Raw genomic sequence first — 24,389 nt, 5'->3', positions numbered from 1 at the left:
TATTACTAGCCTAGGGATGTAATTTTTCACTTCAATTTGGAGCTCATATTCTTGGCTAAAATTAATAATAAATCAGAAGTAGGTGGTACATTTTCTGTTCCTGCTGTTGAACAGCTTTAGTCAATATTCCACTTCCTTGAGACTCACTTTCCTTCTTTTCAAAATAAGAGATGGGACCAGATGATTCTGTAAGGCTCTCTTGCTGCAAGAATCAGTGGTTTTCACTATGACTCCAAGTTTCTCATCTCTATACTGAAATGGAAATGGAAGATCAGAAAGGAATTTGAAAGTCCCTATTCCCTTCAGAGGCAATCCTGCCTTGGAGCAGCATTGCCCCTTTGCTGAGAGATTAGTGAGCCTTCAGGTAGAAATTCCAGATGCTTATTCAGCTGGAGAGGAAGGGAGGAGCACATGGAGCTAGCAGTTACCGCATCCTCCCACACGCTCCATGCTCTGGTAAGCACACCGTGCGTGCGTGTTTATTCCACTCTTTAGAGGAACCCCGAGAGGTAGAGATAACTGTGCATCTTTCACAGATTCGGCCACTGAGGCTCATGGATGTGTAACATCTAACCCAAGTCCTATAGCTGGTGAGAGCAGAGCCGGGATTTAGATAGCAATCCGCCTGAGCCTAAACCTGGGACATGCATTCAACTGTGTCATCCAGATGATCTGTTATCTATGGGGTAAATGAATCCTGCCTAAAGCAAGCTAGTCTCAGCTGCCTTATTTTCCAGGAACCAACCTGGGGACATTATTTCTCTGCTTTCCTTCAAATTGCTAAAGAGCTTAGCATCAGCATTTTGTTTGCTTCAAAGACATGCTACTTGAGACTGGCCCCACCCCTCAACCCACCTCTGTGTACTCATGGTACAGAACTGGCTTCACACATGCAGGAGCAAGGCCATCAGGAACAAGCTTCCTGCTGCCAGGGTTCAGGGCAGGGACCTCACCAAGCAGATAAAGAGCCAAAGGAGCATAAGAGGAGGAGACTTGGGAAGAACCTTTTCTCAGGACCCACTCCTACCAGCCCTGTGTGAGGTCTTTGTGTGAGCCCTGTTTCCATGTCTGTAGCTTGGTGACTAGACCATGTCAGAACTGTCCATCATTCCCTCCCTTGGCTTTCAGCTGGGGAGAAAAGTGTTAAAGATCACCCACACCACACAGGGTGGGCCCCCCTGTCACCTCCTAAACTATGGCTCCAGACACCTGACTCTGGTTCTGCAAACCCACTGCAAGCAGGAGGGAGACGTACAGGGGATCTACTCTCATAATTCTAACTATAGTGAGTATGGCTTTGAATTGAAAAAAAATTCATTCTTCACCACGAATATATATGAATCTGTCCTCCAGACTGTTCTCCTATGTGGCTTCCATAAAGAATGAAGCAGAAAAACTAGGGCAAGCACCCGTAAACTAGGCTTCCATTGCATCACCCAGTAAACTAGAACATAAAAGAGGCTACACAGGGTAGGATCCAGTTTTCTTCTTTACTTCTGTTAGGAAAGACAGTAGAGCCACAGAAAAATATGCACTCTGTAAAGACAGCCTTCTAGTCAGACATTCACAATTTGACTTTCACAGTTCAGTTTTTCAGAGGAGCTGGTAAAGATATGTCAGCTTCCTCTGCCCCTCCCTTAAAGTCACCATCTTTTCCCTTTGTGAGAGACACTGTTCCTGGATCCAACAGCAAAACACCCCAGCAAAGGAATGGTAGTTAAGAGACTGCCCAGCGCTCCAGGTTCACACTGTGGTTAATAGGAAATTTTACTGCATGCAAGGGGATTGCCAAATCCATTTATTTCTGTTATTGCATTTCCTAAATTCTCCCCAAATGTCAATATTTTTTTCAAAGCAAGCATCTGCTTTCAGTTTAAATGCATGTGTCATGAGATTTTACACAGGATTTGAAAAAGTTTTCTAAATTGACAAACTTAACAGGTCCTTAATTACCACAGGAAAATGTGCTGAAGCCTTATTTGCTTTTGCTAAATATCTGTTACTGAGGCAGAGCGAATGTTGTTACTTAACACATGAGAAAAACAGTCCCACTGCTGTATAACCAAAGGGAAAATTCCCTGTGAAACTACAAATATTCAATGGCAAAATTTGCACATTATGAACAAGATCTAATTTCTAGTTAATATTTCTCTTATGAAATCAGTGAGGAAGATGTTATTGGTCCCAGGATCCCCTTCTCAGGATTTTAGCCTTTTGGAAGTTCCTAAGGGAGACCTAAGAGAGGCATTTTGCTTGCAAAATATTAGGAGACTTTTACTGCTGTCGATACATATGTGGACAACACAGGAGCTAAAACTTGGACACACAAAAGAACTTGGCCACAGAGCTTCTATGAGCAAAACAGCTGCTCTTACAATTGCAGTGTCACCCTCCAGGCACCCCATCTGCAGCCTCCCTATATCACTTGGCATCTGGAATGTTGCTCATCTGGGCAAATCAGCTTTTTGCTCTGATTGTTCCAGAAAATCTTATCTCTCCTTTTTCTAGCTTTCCTCATCCTGATACATGTAGCTTTATATTAAGGATCAACTGATCATTCAGATCCCACATAGTAAGCAGGACAGGGTTTTTAAATCGTAGACTGAAGACCACCCTCAACAGAATCACCTGGGGGGCTTATTAAGATTCCTCAACCCTACCCCTGACCTACTGAATCTTAGGAGGCCTGGGATCCTTCCTTATACCAAACCCATATTGATTTTTTTTAAGGATTTTATGGAATTTGTTATAATACTGCTTTTTTGTTTTATATATATATATATATATATATATATATATATATATTTCTTTTTTGTGTGTGTGGGGATGCTGTGAGACATGTGGGATCCTACCTCCTTGGCCAGCGTTGGAGCCCGCACCCCCTGCATTCATTGGAAGACAAAATCTTAACCACTAGACCACCAGGAAAATCCTTTCCTATACTGATTCTTAAGCACTAAAGTTTGAGAACAGTTGATCTAAGGGAAAAGTGAAGACCGAATATTTTAGGTCCTACAGGATTATCAGTCTTTAGCTGGTGACTGTTTGACAGATGAGGATATTCGGGATGCAGACAGGAAATAATATTGCCTAACCCAGGAGCAGATTTACTTCTCCCTGGTTCTTCCACTTTTCTGGAGTTCTCTGATAGTTCCATCAGTACCTGCAGAAGCCTTCACAGAAGCTCTGACAGGCCTCACAGTGTGATATGAATTTCCACGTCAGTTGTTGTTGTTCAGTCACTAAGTCGTGTACAACTCTTTGCGACCCCATGTACTGCAGCCACCAGGCTTCTCTGTCCTCCACTATCTCCCAGAGTTTGTTCAAACTTATGTCCATTGAGTTGTTCATGCCATCCAACCATCTCATTCTCTGTTGCCCCTTTCTCCTCCTGCCCTCAGGATAAAGAAGTGTGCCCATGCCTAATTAGATGGGGGATGTACTGAGGTTTCATTTTGTCATTTTATTCACCTGTTATGAAAAGCTCAGTTCAGTCGCTCAGTTGTGTCCGACTCTTTGTGACCCCATGAATTGCAGCACGCCAGGCCTCCCTGTCCATCACCAACTCCCAGAGTTCACTCAGACTCACGTCCATTGAGTTGGTGATGCCATCCAGCCATCTCATCCTCTGTCGTCCCCTTCTTTTCCTGCCCCCAATCCCTCCCAGCATCAGAGTCTTTTCCAATGAGTCAACTCTTCGCATGAGGTGGCCAAAGTACTGGAGTTTCAGCTTCAGCATCAGTCCTTCCAATGAACATTCAGGATTGATTTCCTTTAGGACTGACAGGTTGGATATCCTTGCAGTCCAAGAGACTCTCAAGAGTCTTCTCCAACACCACAGTTCAAAAGCATCAATTCTTCAGTGCTCAGTTTTCTTTATAGTCTGACTCTCACATCCATACATGACCACTGGAAAAACCATAGCCTTGACTAGACGGACCTTTGTTGGCAAAGTAATGTCTCTGCTTTTCAATATGCTATCTAGGTTGGTCATAACTTTCCTTCCAAGGAGTAAGTGTCTTTTAATTTCATGGCTGCAATCACCATCTGCAGTGATTTTGGAGACCAAAAAAAATAAAGTCTGACACTGTTTCCCCATCTATTTACTTAAAGCATTTTCTCTGAAATTCAGAAAAACAGCCTGTGGACTTGCTTGGTTGTTGAGAGGAAATACGCATCCTTGGTGAATCATATGCTTGGTGAAAATGTTACTTTCATATTTTCCACCTTTTGAATTGACTTGTCAATTCCATCTAAAGGGCTAACAGAGCATTCCTATATAGATGGAGGCTTACATTGATAATGGGCTTTGGATTTCCCTAAATTGCCTATTATAGAGCCAAAAGAATGCATTAGGGAGTTTTAATACTGTCGAATGCTGTCCCAGAGGTGATCTGTACTGTCAGAATACATAGGTAATTCCCTTTATTAAGCATTTTGTAATGTCTATTTGAAATTTTCTGCCTCTCTTGTTATTCGTTTTTACATGGAAATAACTACTTAAACCTTTCTTTTCTAAGAAGCTTTCCTGGCATGACTGAAAAAGAGGCTTAAAATTGCTCCCGATTCTTTCTTGCCTAAATATTCACCTTTAGCCATCACCCCTGCAAAATGAAGACCCACTCCTTTGTGTGGCTCCAACATCAGCTGAGGGGATTCTGAACTATCAGCCTGCCATTTAGGCCTTCTCAGCTTGGCATTTGCCTAAGAATGAGGTTTCCAGGGGTTTTGACTGCTTCAGTTACTGGGTTATTTTACATTCAGTGCAGCGCTATTCATTTGTGTACTTAGTGACAATTTTATACTAAAAATCCTTTGTGATATCAGACCAGACACAGGAAAAATTACTCTACCATCTAACTTTAATTTCTTATGAGTAGTTTGAAATGTGACAGTAAAGCTGTTTGGTGGCATTTCAGGGGAGGGAGAGGGGAGGCTCTGAAGAGCTCTGGCACCATAGTCCTTCATGTCTCAGCCAAGAAAGAATTCACCATGAGCCAAAGGAATAGATAAATGATTTATTAGAATAGGACGCTTGGGAGGCTTACAAGCAGGCTGGTGAGAGAGTGCCACACCTGAGAACTTAGTGGACTACAATTTTTTAATCAAAGAAAAAGTGGAGAGGTGGAGAAGACCTTCTTTGACTCTCTTGAGTCGACATCATGCTTCCATCATCATCTCCTCTCCCAGCTTGAGCAGGGAAGTTTTCTTGTCCCTATACGGTCAAAAAAGATCCACATATTATTGTTTTTTTTATTTTTTTAATGTATGCAGGGAGTGTGTCCTAGAGATTATTAACTTGCTGAGTTCACTGGGCAGGATGTAGGTCTCATGCCGCCATTGTTTTGTTGTTTGGGGGCATGTCTCGTGCTTCGGTTACATGGTTTTATTGCTAAGCAAGCCTGCTTGGTTTTGTTGTTAAGTGAACCTGCTTTCTTGAGTAATCATTAATTTACAGGGGTCTCACATATTTTTTTCTACTTACAATCCCCTAGTAGGATTAACTATTTTTAATCACCTACTTTGACCCTTTACTCTCTCCCTATCAGAAGTATATTACTTTGGAAGGAATTTCAAAAGCACTGCATTCTCCTTAGTTTCAGAAACTAATTTTTAAAGACAGAATATAAGTTTAATGGACACAGGGCAATCAGACAGTTGCCTAAGAAAGCAGTAATATTGGAGGTAGAGTCAGAACCAAGTCATTCTGGTTTTTGAGTCTGTGCTTTTAGCTACTATGCAGAGAAGCTGCTTAGCATTGCCTGGTAAATAAGAAGTGCTCAATAAATGGAAGCTATATTGTAATTTTCTTATGAGTCTAAGGCTTGGGGTGCTTCTTTGTTCCTAGGATCACTCCTATAATATTGAAAGGGCTGTAGAAACAGAGATATAAAATAATTATATCACTCACCTCTGTTTTTTTTTTAAAGCTTAATTGGGAAGACTTATAAAGATCTAGGAATGAAGAAAATAGTAAAAACATGGTTTAAAAAATAACTTAGTAATTATTGGATTTCTGTTTGTACAGATTACCTTACTAGTCTCTGGGATGAAAGAAGTAACTAAAATTAATAAGACATGGGTCCTGCCTATGAAGGAGCTTACAGTCTAATAATGGTCACAGACAGAGAGTGACAGAAGGATGCAGAAATGCCAATCATGGCCCAGTGATGGAACATGCTAAATTTGAAGTTCCAAGTTGAATCCTAGTGTTATAGTAGCTGTGTGCTAAGAGCAAATCCTGTGAGCACTCCAAATCTCAGGGTTTTTAAAAATTTTTGTTGGTCTGGTGGTTACTAGTATTGTTTTCTAAATCTTTAAAATGGAAATAATTATGCATAATTCAAAATGCTTAATAGGAATTAAATGATGCAAAGGAATCACTTACTCTGTCTTTAGCAGTGAATAAATGTTCAGCAAAGAGCTACTGTGAAACATGAAGCTTTGAAAACTTGACTGTGTGGAGCACTCACTGACAGACTCGCACCCTCCTGCTGGAGGCAGTGGGGGTACCCTTTAGGTGCAGTGCCAGGATCTTGAGAAGCAAAGTAGGCTCAAGCCTAGTTGCTCTTCAGAATGTTGAACTGAAGAACAAGGGGGCAGTTGCCCCTTTGGAGGCCAGAGCCAGGCTTTTATTCCCCTACTATCTTTTTTTCTTAATGGAGACTCAAAATAAAGTGAAAATTTAAGAAAGGTAGCATATATATGGTCTGTGATTGTGTTACATGGTTAGGAGATCTGATGAGAGGATAATCAGAGCTAGTAAGAGCACCACAATCTCAGAACACTAAGGTCTCTTATGAGTACACCAAGTGATTTTAACATACAGTGAGGGCAGAGATGTGCTGGAGTTGTGATCTTTTAGGTTCTGTAGGATAGATGTCAAAGGTCACTCAGTCTGGCTGGACTCATACCCACTAGTCCACTCCACTGGGTATGTTTGTAATGGTGCTTAGAACCATATTATAGGGGGTTTTAAACTAAGAGTCTGTGAGTAGTAGGGAATTAATGAAGATTTTTTTTTATATAAGGCAATGTGTTGAGAGCAATACTCTAGGGGAAAAAAAAGTATCATTTAGTTGTCTGTATATAGTAGAAGGAGGGCAAAGAGGGAACTAGAAGTAGGGTATGAAATAAAGTGTTAGCAAGTAAAACTGAGTAAGATGCACTCCAAGCTGGAATAATAATCCAATAGAATTATAGGAATATCATCCTTGTTTTTTTAATATAGGATAATTAACAAAGAAACATGGGCCATACATAATGCAGATATGAAAAGGATGCTATTGAATTCAGAAACAGGTTGAAACAGAGTTTAATTCTCACATAGTAATTACATACTATATGACAAGGAAGGTTCTACTTAGGTGATTATTTGCTATAAGTTAATGTGGAATGAACCAGGGCAAAGGCTAATACAGTTCTGCCAAGAGAACGCACTGGTCATAGCAAACACCCTCTTCCAACAACACAAGAGAAGACTCTACACATGGACATCACCAGATGGTCAACACCGAAATCAGATTGATTATATTATTTGCAGCCAAAGATGGAGAAGCTCTATACAGTCAGCAAACACAAGACCAGGAGCTGACTGTGGCTCAGATCATGAACTCCTTATTGCCAAATTCAGACCGAAATTGAAGAAAGTGGAGAACACCACTAGACCATTCAGGTATGACCTAAATTAAATCCCTTATGACAATACAGTGGAAGTGAGAAATAGATTTATGGGAGTAGATCTGATAGACAGACTGCCTGATGAACTATGGATGGAGGTTCGTGACATTGTACAGGAGACAGGGATCAAGACCATCCCCTAGAAAAAGAAATGCAAAATTGCTGTCTGAAGAGGCCTTACAAAGAGCTGTGAAAAGAAGAGAAGCGAAAAGCAAAGGAGAAAAGAAAAGATATACGCATTTGAATGCAGAGTTCCAAAGAATAGCAAGGAGAGATAAGAAAGCCTTCCTCAGCAATTAAAGCAAAGAAATAGAGGAAAACAATAGAATGGGAAAGACTAGAGATCTCTTCAAGGAAATTAGAGATACCAAGGGAACATTTCATGCAAAGATGAGCTCAATAAAGGACACAAATGGTAGGGACCTAACAGAAGCACAAGATATTAAGAAGAGGTGGCAAGAATACACAGAAGAACTGAACAAAAAAGATCTTCATGACCCAGATAATCATGATGGTGTGATCATTGATCTAGAGCCAGACATCCTGGAATGTGAAGTCAAGTGGGCCTTAGAAAGCATCACTACGAACAAAGCTAGTGGAGGTGATGGAATTCCAGTTGAGCTATTTCAAATCCTGAAAGATGATGCTGTGAAAGTGCTGCACTCAATATGCCTGCAAATTTGGAAACCTCAGCAGTGGCCACAGGACTGGAAAAGGTCAGTTTTCATTCCAATCCCAAAGAAAGGCAATGCCAAAGAATGCTCAAACTACCGCACAACTGCACTCATCTCACACGCTAGTAAAGTAATGCTCAAAATTCTCCAAGCCAGGCTTCAGCAATACATGAACCATGAACTTCCAGATGTTCAAGCTGGTTTTAGAAAAGGCAGAGGAACCAGAGATCAAATTGCCAACATCCGCTGGATCATGGAAAAATCAAGAGAGTTCCAGAAAAACATCTATTTCCACTTTATTGACTATGCCAAAGCCTTTGACTGTGTGGATCACAATAAACTGTGGAAAATTCTGAAAGAGATGGGAATACCAGACCACCTGACCTGCCTCTTGAGAAACCTGTATGCAGGTCAGGAAGCAACAGTTAGAACTGGACATGGAACCACAGCTTGATTCCAAATAAGAAAAGGAGTTCGTCAAGGCTGTATATGGTCGCCCTGCTTATTTAACTTATATGCAGAGTACATCATGAGAAATGCTGGACTGGATGAAGCATAAGTTGGAATCAAGATTGCCGGGAGAAATATCAATAACCTCAGATATGCAGATGACACCACCCTTATGGCAGAAAGTAAAAAAGAACTAAATAGCTTCTTGATGAAAGTGAAAGAGGAGAGTGAAAAAGTTGGCTTAAAGCTCAACATTCAGAAAATTAAGATCATGGCATCTGGTCCCATCACTTCATGGCAAATAGATGGGGAAACGTTGGGAACAGTGACTGACTTTATTTTGGGGGGCTCCAAAATCACTGCAGATAGTGATTGCAGCCATGAAATTAAAAGACACTTGCTCCTTGGAAGGAAAGTTATGACCAACCTGGACAGCATATTAAAAAGCAGAAACATTACTTTGTCAACAAAGGTCCATGTAGTCAAGTCTATGGTTTTTCCAGTGGTCATGTATGGATGTGAGAGTTGGACTATAAAGAAAGCTGAGTGCTGAAGAATCGATGCTTTTGAACTGTGGTGTTGGAGAAGACTCTTGAGAGTCCCTTGGACTGCAAGGAGATCCAACCAGTCCATCCTTAAGGAGATCAGCCTTGAGTGTTCATTTTAAGGACTGGTGTTGAAGCTGAAACTCCAATACTTTGGCCACCTGATGTGAAGAGCTGACTCACTTGAGAAAACCCTGATGCTGGGAAAGATTGAGGGCAGGAGGAGAAGGGGACGACAGAGGATGAGATGCTTGGATGGCATCACCAACTCAATGGACATGGGTTTGGGTGAACTCCAGTAGTTGGTGATGGACAGGGAGGCCTGGCGTGCTGTGGTCATGGGGTCGCAAAGAGTCGGACATGACTGAGCGACTGAACTGAAATGAACTGAATGTTTCAAAAGCACACCAGTTTCATAACTCCTACCAAAGGGTGAACAAGAAAGATCTACAGGAGAAATATATCTTTCCTACTAGTCCTCTCCCTTTCAGAAACATAAACAACAGCAACAGAATTACCACTTACCAATTTCTTGGACTTTCTTTAAAAACTTTTATAATTATCTATCAACTTGTCATGTGCCTGACCCCTGCTGGGAACTAAGGACTGTCAGAGGCTCCCAGGGAAAATAGAGTCCTCCAGGAATGCAGAGCCAAGACGAAGAGTCTCCTCTGCCCCAGTCTCTGTATCTTGTAATATTTACACACCACATGAAATTAGAGGATGATGTGTTTTCTTAAAAATTTATCAGTCAGTCCCTGCAGAGATGAACAGAGGTACAGTTTTTCATAAAGAATTCAAAGTTCCCTGTGAATAATTTTGATGCTAACTTTTTCAATATGTCACATGAATGTGAATGGACAACCTCAAGTATTTAGATTCATGGACTGCACATGGTAATTAATCTCACTGAGTTTATATACAAAAGGTTAAGCTGTCATTCTAATTGATGTGAGTCATAACAAATGCAAGTCATTAAATCTTTGCTGTCAAATTGTTGTGGCTTTTTCTTTGCTGATTTTAAAGAATATCCGAGCTAAATTATGTCCTGAGGGGCTTGATTTTCAGCCTTAATTTTCTAAATCCGTATCTTCCTTTGGATTTTGGGGAAATTTCCAAATTAATGTTAATAAAGATTCACAAAATCCTTGGAGGAAGAGTTCTTCTAACCATGAAATCAATACTTAAATTACCAGGATTAAAAATATGTTTTCATTTAAAAACATGTGCCCATGGAAGAATTACTTGGAAGTTTATTTTAGAAGAGAAACCCAAGTGTATGTGAACATAGTGAGCTTCCATAGAGTCTTATAGACTCTCTTTGAATGTTTAACGACTAAATGAATGGATCAACAAGAAAACAACTTAGTGCTTTAAGAGCTGTAATGCAGATTTGTTAAACTATGCATCTTTAAAGCCCCATCCCAAGGATGAGCCACTTAAGGAGGCAGGTGTTACACCTTGATATCAAGAGGAGCCCAGTAGGAGTTAGCTAGATCCCAAAAAGGAGAGGATAGCATGGACAGGCACATCCCCTGGGAAACAGCTACAATTTATGGTGATAAATGTTTGCTAAACCGAATGGTAGTAAACACAGTATCTGTGCTGGAAACATGGCTTTTTCCCCAAGGTCTGTGATAGAAAACAGCCTTGTAGCATGCTACTTTTAGCACTTGGAACTCAAACGTATGGAGTCAGTACTGGGTTTCCCCTATAGATCTTCATCCCATAGAGCCTGAAGCCCTGCATAGAGGTTTTGTGGCAGGAGTTACTCTCAGGTGCCTTTGATAATTCAGGGAGCAGTGCTGCTGAAATCTCAGTGTGTGTACAAATTACCTGAGAATCTTTTTTGAATGAAGGGTATGAATTTTTTACCTCCTATTGGGGCCTGAGACTCTGCATTGCTAACCGGAGGCTAGGTGATGTCGAAGATACTGATCCATGGATCACACTTTGAGCATCAAGGTCATAAGAGGTGGATTTTAAGCAATTAGAGTAAGCAGATACAGTATGAGGGAAGAGCACTGGTGCTTGACTCAGAGTCCTAGTTATGTGAACATGATAAGTCACTTAACTTTTCTCAATCCAAATTTTCAGATTAGAAAAATGAGTATGATAAAACAATAATACTTGCTGCATGAGATTGTTGTGAGAATTAATGTTATGTGAAAACTGACCAGAGCATTTGGTATATATTCATTGCTGAATAAATGATTGTTGATCCTATATAGTAAAAACATAAGCATACAATTCAGCGTTGGTAACTGATAAAGTTGAGGGGCCCTTAGGCTACGTGCCCTTCATAGTTCTAAGGGTTCTATTCTTTATTCCACCTCTGTTGTCAGTTACAGTGTCTAGAGTTTAGCAAGTGGTCAGGGTTTGTGGCATTGCATTGATGGCAGCGTTGATCACTGCCGGTGTACATTTTTGGCTTCTAAGACACTGATATCATACTAATGACCCAGTGTTTTCCCATAGCACTAACAGAAAAGAGAACTTTCACCCAAAATAATAACTTTCAGGCCTTGAGTCCTCTTTGAATGAAAAATGTAATCACTGGGAGAAAACTAAAATAAAGAAGACCATCGGACCAATTTTCAATAAAAATATGAGGATAAAATAGCTGGTCATTCTTTGCCAGCCAGTATCTCATAATTTCACAAATTATGTATAAGAGCTATCTCTCTTAGATAGAAAAGCAAAGATGGACATGGGCAGTTTGGCTGGCTTGCTTCTATTAAGAGCCCAGCCTGTAATGGTGTAGCTAGTATGAGAGGGGCTCGAACCATCCTCCACGTTATAAGTGGCTCCCGTGCCGCCCAGGTCATGTGCCCAAAATTGCTCCTCTGAAGGTTAAACTTTCTATTTAAACAACTTATAAAATTTTAAATAGAATTCTCAAAAAGTGCATAGCAGGAAATGGAAGGTAGAGAAATCAGTGAATAATCTGCAGCATCATTTACATCTTAACATCTCTTTCCACTGAGAATTCAGAGACAGAAACTTGTTAGCACCTGGAGGAAGTCTAGTTTAATTTATTTGCAGTAAAATCCAGAGTGAATCCGTTAATCTTTGTTAAAAGAAATGAGATTTTCAAGTCTAATCAGAGGATTTCAAGTTTTATTAAAAGATATCCTTTTTTCCTCTCTTATAATCCATAGGTCTCAGGAGAAAAAGGAAGAGGCTATCACCTTACTGAAGGATTCCATTAAATATGGTCCAGAGTTTGCAGATGCATATTCAAGCTTAGCTTCATTATTGGCTGAGCAGGTAATTGTTTCCATTTAGTTTCATATAATATCTTCTTAACTGTTTCTGTTGAATGTATAAATTAATGTTATAATACACAGATTTTTTTATATCATTTAACTTGTAAGTTCATGCTGCTGCTACTACTGCTGCTAAGTCGCTTCAGTCGTGTCCGACTCGTGTGCGACCCCATAGACGGCAGCCCACCCGGCTCCCCCATCCCTGGGATTCTCCAGGCAAGAACACTGGAGTGGGTTGCCATTTCCTTCTCCATTGCGTGAAAGTGAAAAGTGAAAGTGAAGTCGCTCAGTCTCGTCTGACTCATAGCGACCCCATGGACTGCAGCCTACCAGGCTCCTCCATCCATGGAATTTTCTAGGCAAGAGTACTGGAGTGGCTTGCCATAATGGACAACTAATTTGTATGTCAGTTTTCCTCTTGATAGAAATCACAAATCTAGGTTTCTCACTCCAGTATTCTTTGTGCACGTATGGGGTCTCTAGACTAAAATGGTCCATTATAAACCACTACTAAATTCTCTATCACTTTGGGACAAAATCCGTCATGAACAGTACGTGATATTTGCTTGTTCAATTACTACTCATTTATATTTTTCTGGGGAATTGCTAATGGACTAAGATCTCTGAACTCAATATGGAAACAATTAGCAATAATCTTATAGATCCTATGTCTTAATACCTATCAGAAGATCACAGAGTCTCATAGGACAGGCTCCTAAGAGAGAACATTTTTCATGGCATAAAATGGAGAAGTATTTTGATTTCCCTCCTTTTCGCTGTATCTAAAATTCCCAGGTGGCTCAGTGGTGAAAGAATCCACCTGCCAATGCAAGAGGCGTGGGTTCAATCCCTGGGTGAGGAAGATCCCCTGGAGAAGGAAATGGCAACCCACTCCAGTATTCTTGGCTGGGAAATCCATGGACAGAGGAGCCTGGCGGGCTGCAGTCCAAGGGGTTGCAAAGAGTCAGACACAACTCACTATGCATGCAGGCTCCTGGCTGCAAACCATTGGATCCCATGTTTCAGTGTCCTGGATGCATGCCCCATGCTGTGGGAAAACAAATAGAAATTGTCTTCTCTAAACTGATGATAGAGTTTTGTTGACACACATAAGTGCCCTCAATAGCAGGTAGATTCTGCTATTATACAATTTCCAGAGTGTCTTTAAGATTAAACTCAAACTCAACACCTTTGAAAGATGCCCTCCAGCATTGACTTAAATGTAATGAATGATTTGATGTTGTCAGGTACACAGGGGTGCAGTTTGCATTTGAAAAACCTTGGAGATTTCACCAGGAAACAAAATTAGGACATTCAGTGGCTATTTAAATGTCACAAGTGATAAATCTAGTTGTCTTGCTCTGCTAGTCTCCATATAGTGTAGGTGGGCTTTAGACAAAGGCCTGTGTCTGTCGTGAGAGATTTTAATGCATGTTTTAACACAAAGTTTAAGCTAAAATGATGATGCTCATGTTTTATGGTAGACATGGCAGTCCTCAGCTGCCTTGGTTTGTGTTGAAGCAGACACAGTAGGAGTTTTCTGGAGAAAAGATTCCATCATTATTCCCTTTTCTCACTTCATCCTGGCTCCTTCATTTTCATGGAAGACCTTCCCCTGCCTCTGCCTGGCTGGTGGCTTGCAGCTAATCAGACAAGCCACACACAGTTGTGGCCTTTGCACTAACTGTGCCCTTTCTCCCAGCACTGTTCTCCCAGACATCTTAGAGTTTCTTTCCTCATCTTGTGCTGGTTTCTGCCCAAACATTTCTGTATGGAAGGGCTATCTATGATTACCCTTTCGAAACAACTCCTTCACTGCCCCACACGTTCTTTGATTTCTCTCTGAAGCATTCATCAGCATCTAACATACATTTATTTATGTCTGTGATCTTCCTCCCACCATTAGAATATTTCTGTGAGCCAATCTCCATGAGAATGGCTGTCTTTTTTATTCATGACTTTCCTCCCTTGTCTGTCACATTATATGCAGTCAGTAAATACTGAGTGAATGAAAAGTGAAAGTCACTCTGACATGTCTAACTCTTTGTGATCCCATGGACTATACAATCCACGGAATTCTTTAGGCCAGAATACTGGAGTGGGTAGCCTTTCCCTTCTCCAGGGGATTTTCCCAACCCAGGGATTGAACCCAGGTCTCCCACATTGTGGGCAGATTCTTTACCAGCTGAGCCGCAAGATGAATGGATAAGATCTGAAGACCATGTAACCCTTCCAGTCCAGCACATGACCAAGGTTTTACTCATCTTGAAAGTAAAAGATGAGTAAAAAGATGAGTAAAAGATGCTGGGCATGTGGGCAGTGTTTCATGTAACAAACTGTGCCTCAGGGTCGTGCTCTTGGGCTGCAGTGAGGGACAGTGTGAGAACAGCCAGGTGAAGTTACTCCTTCCAGCTGCAGACCAGGGTTGGGTTGAGGGCAGCACTTGCTACATTGTTCAGTGGCTTCTGGATGAGGACTCAAGGGAAAATTTCTCTCATGGCTCAATATTAGATTTCTCCTGAACTACAAGTTTTTTGCTTTATTTTTTAATCTAACGCATGAAAAATCTTACAAATGCTAAGAAAATCAATTCTAGCTTTGTCTCCATTGGCCCCACCCCCCAAATAACTGCCATCTTGACAGGATAGGCTACTTTTCTGTGTGTACTGCTTTTACTGGGTTTATCATTTTCCTTAACAATTTGTTTTATTCAATTTGTGTTCTCTATGTTTGAAAGCTGCTTCAATTCTCTGTAAATGAATAAAGCACTGCATTAAAATCAGGCTTTCCTAGTAGCTCAGTTGGTAAAGAATCTGCCTGCAATGCAGGAGACCTGTTTCGATTGCTGGGTTGATTGCTGGGAAGATCCCCTGGAGAAGGGATAGGCTACCCACTCTAGTATTCTTGGGCTTCCTTTGTGGCTCAGCTGGTAAAGAATCTGCCTGTAATGCAGGAGACCTGGGTTCGATCCCTGGGTTGGGAAGATCCCCTGGAGAAGGGAAAGGCTACCCACTCCAGTATTCTGGAGTGGAGAATTTCAAGGACTGTATAGTCCATGGGGTCACAAAGAGTTAGACACGACTGAACAACTTTCACTTTCAAGATCAGTCACATCTTTTTTTTCTTCACAACTTGCCAGGACATACAATAAACATTTAATTGTTCTTCTTGATGAAAATTACCCTGAAGGTAAAAGACAATGTCACTCACTCAACTAATACCAGTGATAACAAGGTATGTTGTTTTAGGGGGAGCTCTTTACCGACACTGACACAGTTCCATCTCCCTGTAATGCCATCTTTTCTTTCTCTCTTTCTAAATCATCCCCACTTTTCAAGATTCAATTCAACTTTCACTTCCTCCCCCAACACTCACCCACCTCCCCATCTCATGGGGAGTTAGATTTCCTTGGAGCTTTTATGAAATCTTTAGGAACATGCATCAACTCACAAACCAATCACATATTTTTATTTCTTGAACTAATGTCTGAACTATATAATGTAAACAGTTTATCAGGTTTATTTTTCCTCGCAAGACTGCAAGTTTCTTTAAGAAAAGCCATGTCTTTGTATGCATATTGCTTTTCTAGGGCTCAGGGTGCTTCACTGTATAATGCAAGCCAGGCAAGCATACATGCGGCATCTCTGGACTTAATGCACTTCAGGGTCAGTTCCTCAAATTAGGAGAATTTGACAGTGAACCAGGTGGCCTATTCTAGACCCCACTTCCTAGTAACACCTGTGCAAACTTGAGTGAGAAGTGTTCCACCTCTCTGGGCCTCAGTTTCCAAATCTAAAATTGATAACTACTCTAAATAACTACTCTTATGGCTCTAACATTTTAAGAGCGTCTAAAAGTACCTCCTTTAAAGTCAACTAAGTGCTAATGAGTTTTTTCATGAATAACTTAAGGTTTCACTTCAATTAGTGCTATTGTTTCTATATAAATAAAGCATTAACATGTTAATATTGTGAAAAGCTATTTGCCTTAGTAAATTCCAAAAGTTTCAAGTTGTATTCCTTTTGTAAATTGATGAACTCCAAGTTCATGAAAAGTTACTTTATTAAAAATGATGACAATGTTTGGTGACACTGAAATTTTAGTTCATTCATCAATATCTTACTATTAACAAATTTTATAGACATATATATCTATAAAACATAGTATTAATATATATGTTTAAAAAGGGCAACATATATACATTTTCCCAGTTACGTTTTAAAAGTGTCAGATGCCTTATTTAAAATCAATTATGTGGTAAATTCAATTTTTGAGAACCATAATGGCAAATTGATATAACATTATTGTATGCCACATAAAGTTATAAACAAGTTTTAAGAAAAAACAAATTATGACTATGACCACGACCTTTCCTTACATACAAAGATCACATCTTTTGCCAGCCTTTCTTATTCTCGATTCAAATGTAGAATATTATGAACTTGAAGAATGTAATTGAAAGATTGAAAGGTTCTTCTGCTCCTTTGGGCAATTGATTTTAACATCAGAGAGAGCTCATGAGAGAGTAGCTGTTGGGCATAACTTAGGATTGCTTTCGCTCTCTTTCAGCATCTTATCTTCATGCTTTGAATTATTTAATAAAAGAATGCTTCAGATGCACAAGCACCAAGCTCATATCCTTGTTAGCAAATAAATTCATTTCTTAATAGCACAACTTTATTTATCAGCCTTCAAGAAAGCAAACCATAGTCAATCTGTAACACACCAGTAACCCTTCCGTCACTTTACTGGTCATCTTCCAGGACCACCATGTATGCACGTGCCCAGCCCATGCTCATTGTGGTTGTGGTGGCCCACAATGTTAGAGAACCCTTTCCTGTATGGAGTTGAAATCAACAGTCCTGTGATTTGCTTCCTCTGGGCTGGGCCCAAGTGATAGCTTATTGAGCCCAGTTTTTAGATTTTGGGATTTTTTAATTTATATATTCTTAATTGGAAGGTAATTGCTTTACAATATTGTGTTGATTTCTGCCATACATCAGCATAATCCAATCATAGGTACACATGTATCCCCTCCCTCTTGAACCTCATTAGAACTGACCCATCCACTTCATTAGAACTGACTCAAATGCATTCAATGTCATGGCTGAGTAATATTCTATGGTTTATGAGCACAACCGCCTTGTCATTTTTCTGAACAACTCTTTTCTATACTAAACTTGTTTCTAGTTTACTCTGATTTCTAAATACTTTCCTTCTGGTCATGTGCTTTACGTAGGCTCTGGATTGTCCATTTTCTCTATGACAAAATGGCTCCCAAATGGAACTGGTTTCTTAAATTATAGTTTGGTAATTTCAGGAGGATAAGAAATACTTTCCTGGCTTGAGACTATGTTTCTATTACATAAAACCCTAAAATTAATGATATTAACTGTTTCAGACTTTGTCTGAAACTAACACTTTGCTCCTTATTCTGTTGGAACTTGAAGGTAGCAAGTAAGTCTATTTGGGCATAATAGAGAATTTGAGAAAGGAAATCTGTAAAGTAGGCCAATAATTTGAAAACACTTTATATGAAGGAGCATATTAAGGCCCATGGTGAAGCACAGATTTGAAAGTGATATATAATAGGAAGAAAGTTAGGCGTCTGAAGAAAGTGTTTTAAACATTGTAGAAATATGGCAGTATTTTGGAGAAGGCTTGTAAATGCATAGTTGAGAGCCATGTTTCAGGAAGATAGTGTGGGAATGGATAGACTCTATTGTGGAAGAAGAATCCTTTTGTACTTAGAAACTGTGTGCATGTGAAGGCTGAAAGAGAAAAATATTAGAAAATTAAAAACTCCAGAGCAGAGCATCTAAAGGACTTAGGAGATATATGGCCAATGAGAGCTGTGGGGAAGCCAAGGATAAGCAAGATTTCAGAAACAGAAGAAATAAAATTACACTAATAGTATAAAAATCTAATGGAAAACATGGAAAGATCAAAGAAAATAAAGTTCACCTTTCACCCGTAATATCTGGAAACAACAAACATTACCATTTTTAATATACTGTAGTTCTTTTTAATATACCTATTTTTCCAGTGGAGGTATAACTGAGATATCGGGGGTCTCCCAGGTGACAGGTGACACTAGTGCTAAAGAACCCCCCTGCAGGAGAGTAAGAAACACGGTTCACTCCCTGGGTTGGGAAGATCCCCTGAAGGAGGGTACGGCAACCCACTCCAATATTCTTTTTTATTTAAACCTTTAACTGCAGTTGTTTTCTTTTTTTGTTAAATTTATTTTTAATTGAAGAATAATTGCTATACAGTATTGTGTTGGTTTCTGCCAAACATCAACATGAATCAATCATAGGTACACCTATGTCCCCTCTCTCTTGCACACCCATCCCACCCCTCTAGGTTGTTACATAGCAGTTTGCCACGCCAGTATTCTTGCCTGGAGAAATCCACGGACAGAGGAGTATAGTGGGCTACAGTCCATAGGGTTGCAAAGAGTTGGACACAGCTAAAGTGACTTAGCATGCATGCATGCATGCATAATTAACATATTTGTTTCAGATATGCAATATAAGGAATGACACAATATTTGTATATCTTGCAAAATGATTATCACAATAAGTTCAGCACCATACATAGTTATAAAATTTTTTGTGTGTGATAAGAACTTTTAAGATTTACTCTTCAATGCAAAGACAGTGTTATTAAGTACGGTCACCATACTATACATTACATCCCTAGGACTTAATCACCTTATAAGTGAAAGTTTGTGTCTTTTGACCCCCTTCACAGATTTTATCCACCCCTTTCCCCTGCCTCTAGGAATGTATTCTCTGTGTTTATGATCTTGGTGGTCTGGGTTTTTTTTTTTTTTTTTACATTTTTAATTGAAATATAGTTGATATATGATATTATTGGGCTTTTATGGTAGCTCAGTTGGTAAAGTTTGATTCCTGGGTTGGGAAGATCCACTGGTGAAGGGATAAGCTACCCACTCCAGTATTCTTGGGCTTCCCTGATGGCTCAGATGGCAAAGAATCTGCCTGTAATGCAGGAGACCTGGATTCTATTCCTGGGTTGGGAAGATCTCCTGGAGGAGGGAACAGCTGCCCACACCAGTATTCTCGCCTGGAGAATTCCATGGACAGAGGAGCCTGGCAGGCTACAGTCCATGGGGTTGCAAAGACCCCTTTCTCCTGCCTCTGGGAATTTATTTTCTGTGTCTATGATCTTGGTGGGCCATGTTTTGTTTTGTTTTTTACATTTTTTAATTGAAATATAGTTGATCTTTGATATTATATGTTACAGGTGTACAATATACTGATTCACAGTTCTAAATATCATGCTGTATTTATAGTTATTATAAAAATTGGCTGTATTCCCTGTATTGTAGAATATATCCTTGTAACTCATTTCATACATAATAGTTTGCATGTCTTAATCCCCTGCCCCTATATTGCCCATCCCCACTTCTTTCTCCCTACTGATAACCACGGGTTTGTTCTATCTATGAGTCTGTTTCACTTTTGTTATATTCACTAGTTTGTTGCATTTTTTAAATTCCACATATGAAAGTGAAGTGAAAGTGTTAATCACTCAGTCGTGTCCGACTCTGTGCAACCCCAAAAACGGCAGCCCACCAGGCTCCCCCGTCCCTGGGATTCTCCAGGCAAGAACACTGGAGTGGGTTGCCATTTCCTCTCCAGTATATGAAAGTGAAAAGTGAAAGTGGAGTCTCTCAGTCATGTCCGACTCTTAGCGACCCCATGGACTGCAGCCTACCAGGCTTCTCTGTCCATGGTATTTTCCAGGCAAGAGTACCGGAGTGGGGTGCCATTGCCTTCTCCTAGGGAAGCCCAATTCCACATATAAGTGATATCATATAGTATTTGTCTTTCTCTGATTTATTTCACTTAACATAATACCCTCTATGTTGTTGCAAATGGCAAAATTTCATTCTTTTGTATGGCTGTGTGGTATTCCATTTCTGTAGATAGATAGATATAGATTATATATCTATATAATTTATATAGATAGATATAGATATATATTAATATGATATATTATTTATCCATTTATTGGTTAATGGACACTTGGATTGAGTCCATATCTTGGCTGTTGGAAATAATGCTGCTATGATATTAGAGTGCATGTATCTTCTCAAAATAGTGTTTTGGGGTTTTTTGGATATATAATCAGGAATCGAATTCTGGGTCATATGATAGTTCTATTTTTAGTTTTTGAGAAACTGCTATACTGTTTTTCACAGTAGCTGCATCAGTTTACATTCCTGTCAACAGTGTACAAAGATTCCCTTTCCTTTACATCCTCACCAGAATTTGTTCTGTTCCTTTTTTAAAAGTCATTAATTTTTTAATCTAAGTATGGTAGGTTTACAATGTTGTATTAGTTTCAGGTGTACAGCAAAGTGGGTTAGTTATAAATACACACACAGACACACACACACACACACACATATATGACACTAAGTGACACATATATATATGTATGACACTAAGTCACTTCAGTCGTGTCCAGCTCTTTACAACCCTGTGGACTAGAGCCCTCCAGGCTTTTCTGTCAATGGGATTCTCCAGGCAAGAATACCGGAGTAGGTTACCAAACCCTCCTCCGGGGGATCTTCGGACCCAGTTATCAAACCCAAACCCATGTCTCTTATGTCTCCTGCATTGGCAGGCGGGTTCTTTACCAGTAGCACCACCTGGGGTACCAATCTTTTTCAGATTCTTTTTCCACATAGGTTACTACAACCTACTGAGTATAGTCCCTGTGCTATACAGTAGGTCCTTGTTGTTTATCTGTTTTACGTATAGTTGGGCTCTTTTTGATGATAGCCATCCTGATTGGTGTGAGGTGATATCTCATCATGGTTTGATTTGCGCTTCCCTGAGGATTAGTGATACTGAGCATCTTTTCGTGTGTCTATTGGCCATCTGCATCTCCTCTTTGGAAGAATATCTATTCAGGTCTTTTGCCCATTTTTCAATTACGTTTTTGTTTATTTTGATATTGAGTTGTATGAGCTCTTTATATATTTTGGAAATTACCTCCTTATCCATCATATCATTTGCAAATATTTTCTCCCACTCAGAAGACTGTCTTTTTGTTTTGTCAGTGGTTTATTTTGCCATGCAAAGCTTTTAAGTTTAATTAGGTTACCTTTGTTTATTTTCGCTTCTATTTCCTTTGCTGTAGGACACAGATCCAAAAAAATACCACTATGACTTATATCAAAGAATGTGCTGACTATATTTCCTCTGGAGTTTTATGATTTGTGGTTTTATATTTAGGTCTTACCCATTTTGAGTTTATTTTTGTACATGTTAGAGCATGTTCTGATTTAATTATTTTACATGTAGCTGTCTAGTTTTCCCAGCAACACTTATTGAAGAGGTTGTTTTTCTCCACTGTATATTCTTGCCTGCTTTGTTGTAGATTAATTGATCGTAAGTGCATAGGTTTATTTATGAACCCTCTATTGTGTTCCGTTGACCTGTGTGACTGCTTTTGTGCCAGTACCATACTACTTTGATTACTGCAGCTATGTAGTATATTCTGAAGTCATGGAATATTATTCATGTTTTTGTTTTCTGTGAGGTTTTTATATGTGAGATTATATAATATTTGTCTTTCTCTGACTTATTTCAGTTATAATAATGTCCTTAAGTTCTATCCATGCTGCTGAAAATGGCAAGATTATGTTCTCTTTTTGACTGAATAATATTCACTGTGTGTGCATATATGTGTGTGTGTATGTGTCACATTTATTTATCCATTCATCCATCAATGGACACTTTATGTAGCTTGGCTATTGTAAATAATGTTGCAGTGAACATACAGGTGGAAATATCTTTTCAAGTTAGCATTTTTTGTTTTCATGCTTAATAGTCACATGTAGTTTATATACTGTTATTTTGACTTTCCATTATGTTATATATAATATTATACATATTTTCATACTGTTAAATGATCTTTATAAATACCATTTTAATACCTACTTACTAGTTTATGAAATGATGAATTATTATATAATATCTTAACTGTTGGTCATTCAGGTTCTTGTGTGTGTGTGTGTGTGTGTGACTTTTTTTTCTTCTTTATGATCCAGTATTTTGGATCATTTCCTAATGATAGATTTCCAGAAGTATTCCCATATCAAAGTGTATCTGCATATTTCATGACTCTCGAGATGCATTACTAAGTTGGTTTCTAAAAGAATGGTACTAATACAGTATGCCACCAGCAGTCTGTAACCTCTGTCTTGAATGTTAGTGGGACGTTTAAATGGAAATAGCATGTGGACAGGTAACAGTGCAAGAGATCGGGACTGGAAAGAGAGATTTAGGACTTCAAGTAAATGCATCTATATTGTGATTAGCTAATTTATCTTAGGAGAAAATGGAAGAGTAGTGTGTAGAGGGAACCTTAAAGAACTGTTAAACCACCCCATTTTGCAGATAGAAATATGAGGTGCACAGAATTAAGTTTGCTCAAGGTCATTCAGATAACTAGTGTCAGGACCAAGACTGGAGACTGTAACTTGACTCCTCTCCCACTGCTCTTTCAGCATATGATGCTGGGGTCCCAGGACTGGACTGTGGTAATAGGCTGTAGTTAATGAGGTTAGATGTACAAATATCCATGTGGAAAAGGAGAGGAAAAACAATAGACAAAACCCAGGAGAGTGGGTTGTCATAGATGTTAAATACATAAAAGGATGCAGAAGAAAGCTGCCAGTCTGTGTCTAATGCAGCACAGAAGTCAAGAAAACAGAATAGAAAATACTCTTAGGTTCAAAGTCTACGTGGTCTCTGGCTTACTAGTCTCTTTTGGTTCTTCATTAGCATTCAGAACTGGCTATACTCCAGCTTCACAGATAGGGTTGTAAACATTTACAAGCCCACCATCATTTTTAACCAGCCTCCTCTTGCCATAGATTATATAGCTTGCATTACACAGCAATAAAGGAAATAAAGTTAACATTATCATCCTATAAATTATAACATTATCACTGTAAATTATTGCCAGCCTATGGAAAAACTCAATTAATTAATTTGATAACACTTAAAATATGTTTCTTTAAGTGTCTGGGGATATGACTTTAACTGATACAAGAATGGAAAGAAAATTGGAACAATAAAATATAAATTAGAAGTATAGATCAAAAATAAGGTCAATTTCTCTTGTTTGACAAGTGTCATCTTTGGGGTAGATTCAGACACATATACCATTGCATGTATGGTCAGGTCACCTTGAGCTGAACCGTAACATAATTTATCGATTTAAGTATTCAATTCTTATTTATTGAGCACTTAAGTGTCACCAAGTATTAGAAGAAGTTGCAAGGTATGGGTCTTGACTCATGGAACTTAAGAGTCTAAAAGGGAAGAATACTCTTAGGGGAATAATTACCACCCTCTGCCCAACACCTCACCCAGTTGTGACAAGTGTGCAAAGAGTACCAGTGCGAGTGTCATAGGGACCCGATCTCATGTGAGCAATGGGTGTTTGGGGAGAGGATCACTGGCCAAAGAGTGAAATTCAGCTTGGTACCTTAAGAACATATAGATATCAACGAGATAAAAAATCATTAGGAAAAGTTTTCTGGCTACAGAAATTAGACCAGGTGAGGGCTGTGCAGTGGGGAACAGTATGATTCCTTCCTCTTTGGGGAGCAAAGTTGTGTGCCTGGAAGTACGTAGAATGAGGACAGAAGAACAGGAGAACCGTTTGGAAATGGCTGCTGCTGCTGCTGCTAAGTCACTTCAGTCGTGTCCAACTCTGTG

General features: G+C 39.4%; 1 protein-coding gene across 1 annotated transcript in view; it reads left to right on the top strand.

Moving 5' to 3' along the window:
* Positions 1 to 24,389, top strand: part of TMTC1 (transmembrane and tetratricopeptide repeat containing 1) — a 311,926-nt gene that overhangs the window by 259,808 nt on the left and 27,729 nt on the right. Inside the window, exon 13 of the mRNA XM_027541632.1 lies at positions 12,511 to 12,619. Within this exon, the coding sequence (XP_027397433.1) occupies positions 12,511 to 12,619 (109 nt within the window). The remainder of the gene's footprint in view (positions 1 to 12,510; positions 12,620 to 24,389) is intronic.

This window comes from Bos indicus x Bos taurus, chromosome 5 (genome assembly GCF_003369695.1).
Source record: "Bos indicus x Bos taurus breed Angus x Brahman F1 hybrid chromosome 5, Bos_hybrid_MaternalHap_v2.0, whole genome shotgun sequence".
NCBI lineage: Eukaryota > Metazoa > Chordata > Mammalia > Artiodactyla > Bovidae > Bos > Bos indicus x Bos taurus.
This window is presented reverse-complemented; position numbering and strand designations above follow the sequence as displayed.